Source organism: Eretmochelys imbricata, chromosome 9 (genome assembly GCF_965152235.1).
Source record: "Eretmochelys imbricata isolate rEreImb1 chromosome 9, rEreImb1.hap1, whole genome shotgun sequence".
Classification (NCBI taxonomy): domain Eukaryota; kingdom Metazoa; phylum Chordata; order Testudines; family Cheloniidae; genus Eretmochelys; species Eretmochelys imbricata.
In genome coordinates, this window is record NC_135580.1 from 99,983,105 (window position 1) to 99,999,824 (window position 16,720).

General features: G+C 39.8%; 1 protein-coding gene across 3 annotated transcripts in view; it reads right to left on the minus strand.

Moving 5' to 3' along the window:
- Positions 1–848: 848 nt before the first annotated feature.
- The window catches only part of WDR44 (WD repeat domain 44), a 61,440-nt gene continuing 45,568 nt past the window's right edge, over positions 849–16,720 (minus strand). For 2 of the 3 annotated variants that reach the window (XM_077826020.1, XM_077826019.1), the window contains exons 13-20: positions 14,969–15,082; positions 11,426–11,548; positions 10,474–10,665; positions 10,117–10,218; positions 7,150–7,265; positions 4,599–4,726; positions 2,506–2,637; positions 849–1,953 (exon numbers count right to left, since the gene is read on the minus strand). In XM_077826020.1, the coding sequence (XP_077682146.1) occupies positions 1,859–1,953; positions 2,506–2,637; positions 4,599–4,726; positions 7,150–7,265; positions 10,117–10,218; positions 10,474–10,665; positions 11,426–11,548; positions 14,969–15,082 (1,002 nt within the window). In that variant the 3' untranslated portion in view covers positions 849–1,858. Of the gene's footprint in view, positions 1,954–2,505; positions 2,638–4,598; positions 4,799–7,149; positions 7,266–10,116; positions 10,219–10,473; positions 10,666–11,425; positions 11,549–14,968; positions 15,083–16,720 lie in introns of those variants that run through there. The other variant, XM_077826021.1, reaches the window with a different exon arrangement.

The window sequence follows — 16,720 nt, forward strand, 5'->3', positions numbered from 1 at the left end:
AGGGCACACTGCTGACTCTCATCCAGCTTCTCGTCCACTGTCACCCCTAGGTCCTTTTCCGCAGAACTGCGGCCTAGCCATTCGGTCCCTAGTCTGTAGCGGTGCATTGGGTTCTTCCGTCCTAAGTGCAGGAGCCTGCACTTATCCTTATTGAACCTCATCAGATTTCTTTTGGCCCAATCCTCCAATTTGTCTAGGTCCCTCTGTATCCTATCCCTGCCCTCCAGCGTATCAACCACTCCTCCCAGTTTAGTATCATCTGCAAGTGCACTTATCCCAAGTGACAGCATCTTGAAGGCAAACCCAATGCCACAGCATGTCTCCCATATTAGCATTTAGTAAACAGGGATGTCAGAAGCAGTGATTTCTTTATGATAGTCCTTTTCAGCTATCAGCTTCCTTGCTTAAGATACTGCCTCCAATATTAACTTCAGTCAAACTGTGATCATACTCACCGCAGCAGCAGTGGCAAAGTAGAAATAAGAAATTGGAGCAATTAAAGTATGCGGTTTCCTTTTCTTTGTGGCTTTCCCATTCCTTTCCCCATGCTACTACAAATGTCAAGACTTCATGAATTTCTCATAAGGGAAGTGTGTGTATAGGATCATGCAATAACTCTTAACACAGTCTCCACCTAATACCCATTTCCAGTTACCTACTGCTTCTTTCAAGAAGAAAACTGAAATTACCATTTAAAATCAGAGGAGGAAAAAAAAATCAGGGAGAGTGGAGTGGACAAGTGAATGACTAAACAAAAAGATTTTGATCTGAGAAAAAACAGGTGGAAACTGTATTAAGGCAAAGAGGCAAACATACAAAATATCTGAAAATGAATGATATTTTCCAAGTATTTGTGACCAATTTTAATGATACATCTTTGTTCTCTGAAACAATTTTAACCATCAATAACATTTCATGGGTTATGTTGCCCAGAACGTTATTTCATTGGTACATTATATGAATATTTACAAAGACTTTCAAATTCAGTAGCTCTAAACAAAAAGACAACTTAAAACTTTTTTAAACTACAATGCTTAAAAAAATATGTAAACAGTTTATTTTACATTGTTGTAAAATATAAGAATTGTTTCTAATGCAGCTTAATTTTAGGTGAGCATAGCATGATGCTCGTGAATAAGGAATGAGAGAATTCTTTACATAGAAATATTGTGCTCCAGTGTGCAAAATATATATATATATAAAGGAATCTAAATCCACAATTAAAAGACAACAAAAATTTTCACATGTCCTGAAAGTTGAGAAATTTATAAAAAACGTTTAACACATGGTTGCTGATCCATCAGAAACTTGCATAACTTAGATATTCTGAACCATAACTACCGCAAATTCAAAATAGATCACCTTTCTTAGAAATGGAACTTTGTGCAAAGAGATTGCATTTTCTTTTCAAGCTAGACCATTTAGCATTTTTTAAAATTTATTTTCCCCTCCCCCATCAAGTGGCCATAAGCACCACTAAATAAATTAACTCCTGATCTATGTTCAATTTAGTGCATGTAACCAAAAAGGCACACACATGTGTGAATATATTAACATATTTTCATGCAGAAATCTGTGCATGTTCACAATTATGTAGCAAAACAATGGTATTTAGAAAACGTTGAGCCTATTTGTTTGGCAAGGTTATTATTACACATTCCTTTCTACTCTACAAGCCCAGGTGTTAATAGGTTGAGACTGCTTCCCAAGAGGTCTGATAACTGAGTAGCTTTAAAATAATGATTTTAAACTAAATCAGCCCATGATGCTATTACAGTAGATACTTTGCTTCTGTCCATGTCATCTGTGGAATTTTACTTCCAGGGTACCATATTTTAATGCTATCAGCTACAAATAATTAAGATACATTTTTCTTTTTGTTAATGAAGACTTTGATAGCTCCAGTAAAGTCAGCCGATAAAAGCACTTCTGTGTGATCAGTCTTCAAAGCACCTTAAGCGAAAAGAAAGAATTTAGTTGATTTTAAAAGAAAACTGCTTATTAAAACAAAGCTACCAATTGTAATGAAAGACCAGCTACAACATATCTTCAACTGAAGACCAGGTACAACATACCTTGTCCTCTCCATATTCCCCATTTGTTATAGTCAGCAGTTGCCTCTTGTTATCTGCCAAGATCATAAGCTCTCTTTGGGTAAGCAACAGTCTTTTTGTTATGGGTTTGTACAGCCACCTACCACAATGGGGCCCCATTGTCCTCAGTCTGAATGGAAAAAAATGCATCTTCCTAACGGGGACTGGATGTCCGTGATATGTTCCTAATGAGGAACTTGGGATTCTTCTCATCTGCACATTGCTAAACAGCTTCTACAGAGTAATAGTTTAATATATCTATTAAAGCACCTAATTAAAAAATGTCCATACCAATGGATGAACTACAATTTTCCTCAAGAACATTCTGACCAGTCATTTATACACTGTGGATCAAATCTGGTTTCTAATCTTTCTGGCTGGTACCAAATACAGGTGGACAGCAGCAACCTACCAGAAGGTATAGTGTCTGATGCTTCAGGATCATCTCCCTTGCTTTCAGTTTCTTGTTTTTCAGAGGTTTCCAATGATACCATCAAGCTGGGGTTTGGGGCAAAAATTGCTGATGTGACAACGGCATTGTGTGCTAAAGAAAGAGGGGAAAATACATTTTAAGATTTATTCATGTCAAGAAACATCAATTTTCTAAAATACAGCTGTGTAAATACAGTAAAAAAACCCAAGAATTTCAGAGTGCCCAAAAAGAAAAGGAGGACTTGTGGCACCTTAGAGACTAACCAATTTATTTGAGCATAAGCTTTCGTGAGCTACAACTCACTTGATTGGATGCATTCAGTGGAAAATACAGTGAGGAGATTTATATACACACAGAACATGAAAAAATGGGTGTTTACCACATAACAGAACCACTAACCCAGGAACCTATCCTTGCAACAAAGCCCGTTGCCAACTGTGTTGCCAAATATCTGTTCAGGGGACACCATCATAGGGCCTAATCACATCAGCCACACTATCAGAGGCTCGTTCACCTGCACATCTACCAATGGGATAGATGCCATCATGGGCCAGCAATGCCCCTCTGCCATGTACATTGGCCAAATTGGACAGTCTCTACATAAAAGAATAAATGGACACAAATCAGATGTCAAGAATTATAACATTCATAAACCAGTCGGAGAACACTTCAATCTTTCTGGTCACTCGATTTCTGACCTAAATGTGGCAATTCTTCAACAAAAAGACTTCAAACACAGACTCCAACAAGAGACTGCTGAATTGGAATTAATTTGCAAATTGGATACAATTAACTTAGGCTTGAATAGAGACTGGGAGCGGATGGGTCATTACACAAAGTAAAACTACTTCCCCATGTTTATTCTCCCCCCCCCGTTCCTCAGACCTTCTTGTCAACCGCTGGAAATGGCCCACCTTGATCATCACGACAAAAGGTTTTCTCCCCCCTCCTTGCTTTGCTGCCGGTAATAGCTCACCTTAAGTGATCACTCTCCTTACAGTGTGTATGGTAACACCCATTGTTTCATGTTCTCTGTGTATATAAATCTCCCCACCACATTTTCCACTGAATGCATCCGATGAAGTGAGCTGTAGCTCACGAAAGCTTATGCTCAAATAAATTGGTTAGTCTCTAGAGTGCCACAAGTCCTCCTTTTCTTTTTGTGAATGCAGACTAACACGGCTGCTACTCTGAAACCTGGCAGAGTGCCCAAGTAGCTTAATGTAAGCTGAACTAAGTCATCATCTGCATTTTCAGGGAATTCTGGAGCTAGGCAGGGAATATTGTTGACATCTTAAAAATCTGAGGAAATAAAATGTCTCTGTAGGCACCCATCCCATTAATTAAGATGCACAATGTGAATGATTGCCCAGACAGAACAACATATATACAAGAAACTCCTCTTACTTTAACTCCCCTCCCGACCAAGATGTCTGGGGGGAGAGGGAGAAGATGGGTATTTTGCTGCTCTTACTTTCTTTATATTGATGTCATGTTTTCTTATTTTAAGGAGAGGCAAGTTACAAAGCTTAAAGTTTGAAAACAAAATGAATTGCTTAGAGTCAACTTGCTATTTCCATACAATAGAAACCCCTGGGATTTTAAATAAATTAGACACCAAGCAACACATTCTTCAATGTTGATGACCCTACAGATCTACAACTGAGCTAACAGCTCTGCTGACCTGCATGAATTATTATAGTGCATCTAGAAAACTAAGTCCAGACCCTGACTGAAGTTGGATTGACCCTTATGGATTATTTGAAAAATTTAAATCCATCTCTTATCACGCCACTTATTCAGTTGTACTTAGTCAAATATTCTGAAGGGTCTCTTCAGCTCTGCAAGCGAAAAGTTTCATTATGAACAACGCTCAAAAGTTACATAGTACATCTTGCTTCTATAAACTTAATGCTTCTTATATTAGGTTAATGAAATCTGTGCGACTTTCCTTACAGTTTTTAATTGTTGCGGGCAAAAGTAAAAGCCAAAAGACATTAAAAACATTCAATCCCTAAAACTGTACAAGTTTAGATAAAAAAACAAAATATATAAAAGATCCAGTAACTTACCTTTAATGCCTTCCCAGAAGTCATTACGATCTCTCCTTACTGAAGTAAACTTGCTTAAGTCATGGTAGGTGCTCCAGATATAAACATATTTATCTTCTGAGCCACTTACAATGTAAGTAAAATCATGGCTGAAGATACAAAAGACAAAGACTTATTCCCTTAATCTTTGGCTCTTCCACTCAGCACACTGCATCGTTTTCCTGAAAAGGACATGAAATCGCAGAAGAGCATACACCTTTCTGTTCGTATAGTCCAGAACAGAAATCAGAAATTATTCCAATACCATCTATAAAGCTAGTTACCAGTCAAATCATAAGAAATACATCCTATCAGCAGCTGGATTGTAACAGGTGATTAGACCTGAATCCAGAAAAGGATTTGGACACTAGAACAGTAAGGAGCTAATGTAAGCAACTGTGGAAAAACAAGTTACAATCAAAGTAGCTCCTTTGCTTCAATGGCAACCTTCACGGCCACCTAAAACAAGAAACCCGGAGTCTAAAGCCAGGTCTACCCTGCAAACTTAAAATCGATAGAACTACATCGCTTGGGGGTGTGAAAAATCCACCCCCCTGAGCGACATGGTTATACCCACCTAACCCCGGTGTAGACAGCGCTATGTCGACAAGAGAGCTTCTCCTCTTGATGTAGCTACTGTCCCTCGGGGAGGTGGATTACGTACGCCAGTGGGAGCAGCTCTCCCCTGGGCTTAATAGTAGCTTCACTGCAGCTTTTTAAGTGTAGCCCGGCCCTAAAATCAGCCGTCCACTCGCCTTCGAGGCACAGTAACAGGTATCTAGCCACCCTCCTCTGCGCAAAATGCTCTCCGGCAGCTGACGATGGCAGCTGCAAAGAAATTACTCTCCCGCTGCTACTGCAACTGCAGGGGATTACACGATCCTAGTTCACTACATTCAGTGGGAGGAAATTCATTCATACAAAAACACAGTCCTGTTTTTCTTCTGCTTCTGGCTGCAACCTGAAATAAGCACCTTTTAAGATACACAGTGACAGTGCAGCCTATCATACAATATAGATATTCATGATCTGTCAAACAGACCAATACCTAGAAGCACAAATTTTGTGTACGAAAGGTTGCAAAAATTACAGACATTTGAGAAATAGTTATGTGATCATATGATGACAGACTGTCATAATGCAGCCTTTTTTAAAGCCTGGCTTGACAAAGCCCTGGCTGGGATGATTTAGTTGGGGTTGGTCCTGCTTTGATTGGGGGTTGGACTAGATACCTCCTGAGGTCTCTTCCAAGCCTAATCTTCTGTGATTCTGTGATATACAAAACGGGCTCAGTCAAAGGAGTACAAGCAATTCCTAACCAGAGTACTGAACTGTGCTACCCCTCTATTCCTGCTGCATAGTTTTGGATTTTAAATGTAAGCGTATTTAAACGTCACACAATGTACAGGCTTGTTAGCATGAACATCTCAGCTTTGGGAACTTCATTCATCCCCCTGCTGCCACGACCACAAGGGGACACCTATTATTTTTGTACAGATGTGCACCTTTGACATAAGATAAGAATCCCAGCGCAGACTTTGGGCTAAGCAGCTATTCAAACCTACCCCGCTTCTCAGGTATAAGAACATAAGAATGGCCAGACCTGGTCAGACCAATGGTCCATCTAGCCAGGTATCCTGTCTAATGACAGTGGCCAATGCCAGGTGCTTTAAGGGGAATGAACAGGTCACCCATCAAGTGATCCATCCCTTGTCGTCTAGTCCCAGCATCTGGCAGTCGCTGGGATGGGCTCTGCAACTTGCCTGGCCTGACTACCATGTATGATACATGTAAAGGCCCCCTTTCTTCTTCCTTCAAGCTCCCCAGTTTTTTTTTAGCAGAAAACTGACACCTCCATGCCTGAGCGGAGTCAGAAGCTCAAAGGAGCTTAGTCAGAGAGAGTATATTATACTTACTGGGCCAAATACTCCTCCCCTCACCAATGCAATATGAGGTGGGGGAAGAAAAGGAGAATTTCCCCCACCTGAGAAATGGAAGCAACTCGCTGATGGACGCACCAATAGCAGTGATCAAGAGCCTTTTGCTTCCCTACAACAGATGGGGAAGGCAGAACCAAGACATCAACAGCCACCAAGAGATTTTCTTCATTAAACGAAGGAACACCTCAGAGAGCCTCTCTTTAAGTACAGTGCTTATTCCAGCCCTAGAGCTTTCCTAGCTTGTGTGTGAGGCTTCTGGAGCCTGTGGTGTGCCAGCTGTGGAAGCAATTATGGGACATGACTCAAGAACTAGGAGTAATGGTGCAGGTAAGGGAAGGAGATTAGCTTATGTACATGAGCTCTCTATCCCTGAGCAGCTCCACCACTCCTGCCTGCAGAGTGGATTTGGTTCTCCCCTCACCTACAACTCACTTGGGATTTCTAGCAACCCGGCATTCAAGCTGCTCCGTTTCATATTAGGTTACATACAGATATCCTCCAACAAGACGATTTTGTACATTACCCTTAACAGATTTCTAGGAGATTCACAAAGTGCATTGCTATAACACATTCTACATTTTTCCACTTCTTACCTGAAGCTGGCTTTGATTTGGCTGCTGCTGTTGACATAACCTTTGTATTTCATGGACAAGGACAAATCTCTTAGGTCATACAGTCTGATTCTGGAGTCATTGGATGTCACTAATATCTAGAAGTTAAATAAAAATGTTGCAAAGGTTTAGAAACAGCTTTCCAATTGAAAATAAACAGAAAAAGGTAAATTATACTAAGCACAAACCTTTCATACAAACAATGCAGCATACACAAAAGATCTAGCTGATTCAAACCACAGCAGCAGAATTTCCAGGTACTTAAATAGATCGACACTTTCCTTGTTGTCACCTACATTCATCCCAGAAGAACTGGTAAAATGATAGTTCCATATTTTTTCGTCTTATGTCAAACGGCACATACAGGACATCCCCACCCATGTTGGTTATAGACTGAGCCAAATACATTATTTGTATTACTTTATCACCTTGGAGTCCCAGTCATGGACCCCACTGTGCTAGGCGAGGTACAGACATAGAACAGAAAGACAAGCCCTGCGTCAAGGAGCTTACAGTTGAAGTATAAAACAAGAGAACAGATTAACAAAGAGAGAGAGCTGGGAATACAAGGAAACAATGAGCCAATACGAGACCAACATGGTAGGCAGCAGTCTCGGCATACCAGTGGCATAATTATTGTCAAGTTTTTTGTTGGATCACGTCAAAGGAGAGGTTTTAAGGAGGGATTTGTAGGAGGTTAATGAGGTAGCTCGGGTGATGTTTATAGAAATCAGAGGAATATTTACAGGAATGGATCTTCCTAAAGTGTGACGGCCAACATGGAAGAAAGCATAAAGGTGCCTGTGTGAACATTTGAACACGTGGGAGATGAAGGCTGGCACCCTTGGCTGGTTGGAGGTGGGAGTCCACAGCTCCGTAGTGAAGGAGAGATAAGCAGGGTGAGGACTGACCATGAAGAGCCTTGAAAGCGAAGACACTTGAAACTTATGTTTCATCAGCGAGGGAAAGGGGAGGCAGGGAAGCTATTTAAAGACAGGAGTGATATGGCCAAAGCAACGGGCTTGGAAAAGGGTCTTTAAACAGCATTCTGAATGGATATGAATACGGCAAGATTGCATGTGTCACGGCCAGAGAGAAGGCTGCTGCAGTTATCGAGATGAGAGGTCGAGCAAGCGCTTTAGCTCTGCAGACGGATAGGAAAGGCTGTATCTTAGAGAGACGTTATGCAGGAAGAATCTACAAGATTTAGACACAGCTTTGATGTGAGGACCCAGAGAGAATGAGTCAGAGAGGGCAGCCAGGTTATGGGCCTGAGTGACAGGCAGAATGGTGCCACTGTCCATAGTGATTGAGAAAGGAGGCAGTGGGAGACCCTGGGGGGGGAGGCAATTCAGCACTCTGTGTTAACCACCGCATTAGCAACTGAGCAGGTGCATCTGGTCTATGAGTTTCCTCACACTATGCCACATGGCAGTTAAAAAGGAGTCCTTGAATGAAATAAACTCTCACAACAAGCCAGGTGTACTTTAGGTGGGAACTGTGTGCTCATCTATTCCCTGTCTGTTATGCTTATAAAGCATCCAAGTAACATGCCCAGATCTGGGAGCCTTCAGGACACAGCACGAGATGTATCTGTTTAATCTGGTTTCTTGCAGATTGGCATCAATAGGTAACTCAGTAGAATATTCTACTGCACCATTTAATATCTGTGAGGTATGCTGTTCACTCAAGTCACATGGTATGGTTTCTGCTACCTGATTAGAAAACCTAACTTCTATCAACAAGAGTTCTTGAACAAATCATTCAGGCTTTGACAGTCTCAAGAAAACATGGGAGAGAATGACACCAAATTGTTGATAAATAGGCCTAGAGAATTTAAGGAAATTTTTTAAAACACTTTTCTTTTATTATTTTGTATAAGAGCAGTATATTTAGCAACTTGCATTGACCCCAGATTTCAGAAAATAATCTCCCCTTCAGTAAGGCAGGAGCCTGAAGTCAGATTTATTGGCTGTTTAGTAGTATTCATATTTATTTTTTCTCGTCCCTTTCATGCGAAGTACAGAAATTCCAATTAACTGAACCCTGGTTTTTAAATTCAGATATGTCTTTCACATCAAATCTTGCTATAGAAACACATTTTTTATATTCCAATTATTCAACGATATCTGGGATATCTGAACAACTGGGACTAACCTGTAAATAAATGAATGAATGTGCATGTAGATAAGCTCTCATTATTTTACAGCTCATGCATAGCTTATCACCAACCTCCCCCCCTCCCCCCCCCAGTTCATTAACCAGAGCATAACATTGCCCAATCCAGATCCAAAGACTTCTGAGGTTTCTGCACTCCCTTGAGATGGGCTGCTGCTGCGTACAGCATTGGTATACGTCTAGAGTACAGCCATGGAAGCAACAGAGCGGCAGGTGATAAATAATTAAGCCAGAGCCAGGAGTTGATACAGCAGAACATCAGAGCCCTGGCAGAGCAGAGCTGAGAATTCTCTCATTTTAAGCTGAATATGCTGTAGTGGAGTTCTTTGATTCATGATAATTTATCCCTTATGATGAACAAGGGGACCCACTAGGGACACACCAAAGGTAACTTATTCCCTAAAACAGCAGCTTCTGAGTCATGCTTAACAACTTTTCTAAGTAAACTGTATGAAATCACATGTAAATTTCCGGGGTAACCATCAGCAGCCAATTTCAGTATTTTAGATTGCTACAATATTCATATTAAATATGGCATTTGTCTCTCCGCTGTGATTGTGGTACCATATTATCAACTGAACTACATCTCAGCAAATGTTTATATCGTAGTGGTGCCCAGAAATTGTTATTCAAAAGACAGTGGGGGCAGTGTGCATCCAGGACCTCTGAAAAATAACTATTAGCATAAGCCCTGGGAAGAATACAGAGTATCTGAGATTAACACCTCGCTGAACATGCATGTGAAAGATTGTTTGGACTATATTACAGTACCTTATTTTCTCCAGGCAAAGGTTCAATGCCAGTAATTTTTCTTCCAACTCTGTTCCGTCCTCTGGTAGAGCGCACATGTATCTGTGTATGGTACTTCAAGTGCTAGAGAAATTACATTGAGATTCTTAATTATTGGAAAGTATTAGATAAAACTGCACGCAGCATAAAGAAGTCTGCTAGAAGTTGAAAAATAGTAACTGCTTAGAAAGCTTATATTTCTGTAAATGAATGTTAAAAAAAGGCTTTAACCTAAGTTGTTTACCTAATTTAATGTAAGTTAGAAGTGAAACTGTCCTATCAATAAATGGAAGCTGTGGCTGTAATTATTAACTGAGTATACAAAACAGAAGTTTTTACCTCTGTATCATAGAAAATACATCGCCCATCATATGTACCAATCACTGCATATTTGCCATTCTGACAGAAGTTTGCTGCTGTGATCAATTTTGTCTGTCCATCCACTTCATTCCATAATGCCACTTTTTTGTCAGGAATGTTCCAAAGTCGGAGTTTCCCATCCAATGAGCCACTTAAAAAGTACCTGTCATCCTAAAAGGACAGATACCATAAGCTGTGGAGTAAAAGGATGTGTATGCACTGAAATACATACTGGAAACCCCATCCCCGGGCCCACCATTCGTCCCAATCAGAAATTCACTGACAGATCAATTAGTAGAATTAAGACCCAGACACTATTTGAAATATCATTGGATGTACAACGCACACCTGTAGGTTGTTTTTTTTTTAATTTAGCAACATAATCAATGTTTTCTATCCAAAGACGGTCTAACTGTTCCCTCTGAGAGGCGCAATGTGTTACTTAGAGTTCTTTACTCTCAGATATACACTGCTAAGAACTGATGTTTTTCTGGCTGGTTGGACACAGCTGCTTCCAGAGTCCATGATGAAGCTCAAAAGTGCTTGGGATGGATTTCCAGAGAGTGCTGCATTGTGTTCCCACTCCGTTGTCAACATTAGGAAATTTTATCATTTTGAAACATGATTTATTTTACAATGAAGTTAGCTAAGGCAATACTAGCCATATTAGTGGTCAGTGCAGACAAGAACAATTCATGTGCTATATATATATCATGTCAGCCAGTCAACTGGGACTAGGGTTTAGCAATAACTAGTGCTCAGGACAGAATTTTAAGGGCACAGGGAATACTTTCAAGAGGCACAAAGAGCACTCATGTGCCCAGCTTTTACAGAGACTCAATTTTTAGGTTTGACAGTTAATGGGAGGTGCCTAAATCCCCTTTCAAAAATATTCCCCTCTATTCATTTGAAAGAGTATACAGCTACTTACTCTTGGATGGAAAGCTATCGCAGTGACAAAGTCTATATGCTGGAAACAGCAGAGACACTCTCTTCTGGATATGTGCCATAATCTGACTGTTTTATCCATTGAAGAAGAAAGCAAGAAGTAGTTCTGTGGCAGAAATTGCACAAAATAATTCAAAGGTTTATCAAATATACTTGTACACAGCACAACTGCAGTTTGGTATATAATATTTCTTGCTCAGATTATAACATGGATTTCCAGGTAACAGCACTCCAGTAGAAACTCAGTATTAATGAAAGGCCTCCCCCTGCCCCCCCCAGCCCCAAATGCTAATGCTCAAACACTATTATTTTAATACAATACCTTTTTCGGGGGCGAAGGGGGGCTGGGAAGACAACAGAAGTAGCAAGTAGCTTACTAATTGGGGTGCAGAGGCACCTACCAACGACAATTATTTTCTTAAGTATCCTACATTTCTTGAAGAATTCTGAAAATCACTTAAAAACCATTTCTATATCATACTCTGTCCCCCCCTTTTGTTTATTACTAGAAAAAATTGGATGAAAATTTTAGAGTTTATCTATTCCTGATTATTCCCCACCCATTAAGAACAATTCCCATTTAAGACATCAAAATAATCTCCACAGAAACGAACTGCAAAGTTGCTGTTGCAGGACAGGAATAAACTTTTTCTTTTCACCAAAATGGAAGAAAAATACTAATCTCTCTTTATAATATTTTCAGTTCGTAAACAGAATAATTTTCACAGCATTTGAAAGGTGCAGCCTGTAGGTTTTTAAGATATTTACCAAACAAGATTACTGAGAGCATGCATGTAAGGTTTCATCCTTTGTAAATTTCACACTTCAAGACTAAAATGATACCAAGTGAAATTGTTTATAAACTCCCACAGACCACTTAATCCTTTCCTCCTATCATGCTTAACATTTGATCTTTTCATAAAAATGTCATTTTCACCCAAAATACTTACTGATTTGTGCCTTACCTAAATCAGTACACAAAGAAATTTAGGTAGAATTTATTTTTTAAAATAGGAAAAAATATCAATGAAAGTGGCAATGAAATGGTTATAACAATTAGTTCTTAAAAAAGTATTTGGGGAAAAAAACCCAGCATGGGTACAAGAAAGAAACTCCAGGGTGATGGCAGAGAGACTACTGCCTGGTCTCCTTTGGCCAGATGTCTGCATTCCTAAGAGGTTGCTCTGTTATTTCAGTATAGAGAACTCAAGAAAAGTTAATTTGGTTTTAAAAATGTGATACAAAGCTGAAGGTTGGGTGATTTTCTCATTTTAACTGCAGACATACAGCAGTGGCTTCAAGGACTATATAATTTGCACAAGAACAGTGGATTGTACTGATGACAAAAATAGCAACAATGCAGGAACTAGAAACCACAGAATAGATCAGTGGAAATTCCCCTTCCCTCCCATCTCAAATTCAGAGTTATTTCAGTACTGATTACATATCACAGAAGAGGGGATTCAGGAAATATTTCTTTCCAGATGGGGTACCCATCAAGTGGAGGGCATCATTGTTTGGGTTCCAGCATGGGGTGGTGGGGGCAACTAGGGGCGTGTGGTTGGAGAGGGGGTTATTTCTGTACTGAAGTAGGTTCTCTCGGGGCATTTGGGTGGCCTGTTCCATGATGCTCTACACTTCTCTGGTAGAGTGTCCTTGTTTGGTGAAGGCAGTTTTAAATGTGTTAAGGTGTATATTCCAGACTTTCTCCTGGAAGACTATTCTGTGGTTTCTGAGTGCCTGGCAGTAAATAACAGATGCCTTGGTTTGTTTGGAGTGGTTACTGGATCTGTAAAGATACGCATGGTAATCCGTGGGTTCCCTGTATATGGCTGGCTGTAGGGTTCCACTGTTGAAGTGGATTGTGGCATCCAGGAAGCTGATGCTAGTATGGGTGTGTTCTAGAAAGTTTAATGGATGGCTAATGGCTGAAGTTGTGGTGGAAATTTACGAGGGAGCTCAAGTCGTCTGTCCAGAGGATGAAAATGTCTGATGTATCTCAGGGATATTACTGGTTTTGTGGTGCATTTGTCTAGAAATTCTTCAAGGTGGGCCATGAAGAAGTTGATATATTGAGAAGTTATCCTAGTAACCATGACTCTTCCCAGGGTTTGAATAAAGTATTTGTTGTTGAATATAAAATTGTTATGGGTGAGGATGAAATGGATGAATTTGGTGATGTGTTTTGGGTGGATATCTGAGGGTTGTCTATTATCTTGTACATAAATTCTGAGGGAGGTTGTTAATTTGTGGAGTTTTTGGAGAAAGTCAGTTTTGTCTTGGAGGAAGCTGGCCCTTTGGGTGGTGAGGTTTGAGGATAGTTTCTATGAGTCGTGATATTCCTTCAGTAGGAGTACTGTAGCCAGATATGATGGGTCTTCCCGGGTTCCTTTGTTTGTGTATCTTGGGAAGATCCCTGAGGTGTGTTCTGTACCAGGTACTGAATGTATACTACTTTGATTTTAATATAGGCCCTGAACTGAGTAAGAAATGTAATGGCCTCCAGAAATTAAGGTGTTTGATTTGATAATGGTAAATTTAAAATCTTGATTTCTGAATCTTTATAATCTAAGTTGCTTCTAGACAATCCAATAATAAATATGGAAACTGGGAAAACTTTTTAACAACTGCATTGGAACACCTTTACTTATGCTATTGAGGCCTTATACACTTGAGTAGCTCCATGGAGAGTAAGACCTCATCAACACAAGTCAGTAGGGTTACACAATTAGCGGCAAGAGTTTACAACTTAATTTTTTTTATTGGCTGTTATTCAACCACTCTCATTCAACCAGTGCCAGTCAACCTCTGAAAAATAGTAACAATCATTCCTGCCTCCTCTCTGTGTAGCCTAAGTTCTTCAGTGAACAGTCAAAAAGGTTTTGAAATAACCAGTTTTCTTCTTTTAAAAATAGGGGAACCTGAGGAAGAGCAACATTTTCAGATAATCAAACTACAGCCAGTAGTGGCGGGAGGTTCCATCTTTCATATGATTACGTAAAGCCACAAATGGACTCAGCTTCCTGCCAGTACAGACTGAGCCACAATATAATAATTAAAAGGGTGCAATAAACTAAGCTCTTCACAGAACAGCAGCTAAGATCACATTTTAGATATAACACAGACAACACAGCTCGAACTCACAGAGATGGCCAATCTGAAGGTACTGAATATTCTGCGATCAGATCCTCATCTAAAGTAAACCAGCACAGCTTCCCTGAATCCAACACTATGCCAATTTACACCAGCTCAGAATCTGGCCCCCTAAAAACTGCAGCGAAGCTAGAATGAGAGATAATATTCTTATGCTGGATACTCTATGAGAGACAAGAGGAAACCAGCTACAAAGTGTTTTAGACATTTATCAACAAATTCACGAATGGGCTGTGCCTATATCCATAGGCTAATAATCAGTTGTTTCACTGTTTAGATATAAAGTGCCAAACGTAAGTACAAGAAAAGGAAAAGAGCAAAACACATGTGGAAAAGGGAAAGTTCTGTATAGTCTGCACAAAAGCTGTCTTACTTTAGACCATGAGAGATCAAGGAGATCTGCTGTATGACCTTTGTATTTGCAAAATGGCCGCTGCCGAAATGGTGCATTTTTATCATCAGGGTCTTCATCAGCTCCACTGCAAACCTATCAGATATAAATATATCAAAATCAATCAATGCAACAGAAAAAACCCATGGTAACAGAACATATTGTTACTATTTCTGATATGCAGATGTGCTGCAGATATCTGAGCACAGATATAAAACCTAAGTACCAAGTATTCGAGAAATAAGTGATTCATGTCAGTTATTTGAACATTCAAAATAAATTACATGGTGCTATAAGCAGTGTCCTGAGTTTACAACTACACTACTCTAAAACGCACAAAGTTCTGCCATACATCTCGAATTTTTGGTTATTCTAAAGTGTCGAACACTGCAGCGCTTTTCATTACAACAGGGGGAGAAGGCAGATAAGCAATCCCATTAGTCAAACACTTTTTTAGGATGCATAACCTGGGGTTTTAGACTTTGTGTTTTATTAACATTTCACTGATTGTACTTTTTCACTGCCCAATTAAGGAAAAAAATTCTAAATAAAAAACATGAAGGTTCCTAGTGCTTACTGGGAAGGGGTATTTAGAGACTGCAGTGATACGTGAGCTTTTCAGCAATAAACAAAGGCAAAATGAAAGGAAAATAGTTGGCTTCTGCATAGGACCTTTGATTAAAAGCTAGGTCTCAGAACAAACACCCACAGGAGCACTGATGTGGTCTACGATGCTGGTATGGATTTACCAAAAGATGACATTCCCTTTTTTTAAACTAGAATACATTTTCAGAAAAGATTTTAAAACACTCAGTGCAGTTACAGACAAACTGTGAAACTGAGCATGAGCTAATGTTACTGCAGTATACTTAGTAACTGTGGTAAAAACTCAAATGTCAATCAAAGGACTTTAATGCTTATTATTGTACTTAACTGATTTGAATAGATTAAAACAACATTGTCTAAATACATACTGCATATTTAAGGCAGGTTAATTCTGATTTATTGGCTAAGCAGTATTCAGTTTATGTAACTGTATAAATAAATGAAACAATGGGTATGCACACATCTATTATAAACATACACCATTCTTAAAACTTCCCTTGTTTTTTGTTCCCTCCTCTCCCTCTCACTCACACACCCCCACACACACCCCCGTGAGAATGAAGGGTGGCCCTGGGGCCAGCTGCTCACGCCCCCCCCCCACCCCCGCAGAGCAGCAGCGGTGCTGTGGAGCCAGCTGCTCAGGCTGCCCCCCACCCGGCAGAGCAGCGGCGGGGCCCTGGGACGCCCCCCAAAGCGCCTAAGATTTAGTCAGAGGTATTTATAGTACAATTCATGGACAGGTCATGGGCCGAGAGTTTTTATTTATTGCCCATGACCTGTCCATGACTATTACTAAAAATGCCCATGACTAAATCTTAGTCTTAAGTGAGAATTAAGGATACAGTGTCAGACTAATTTTTAAATAAAGTTGTGAAAAATTGCCAGGTGAGAAATTCAATGTTATCTGTATTTAATTACTTCCAGCATTCAGCTCAAAGATCCACTGAGGGACTAGCTTTAATTAATAACATATCAAAATGAAGATGTGCAGACTGTAACAAGTTATCTAGTTTTGCTCTTTTATTTTTTGCCTGTATCACATTGACTAAACATCTTCAATCAGATCTTAGTTTTTGACTGAGTGAATAAATGTTTGAGTCCTATTACATAGGATCCAAGCCTGCATTC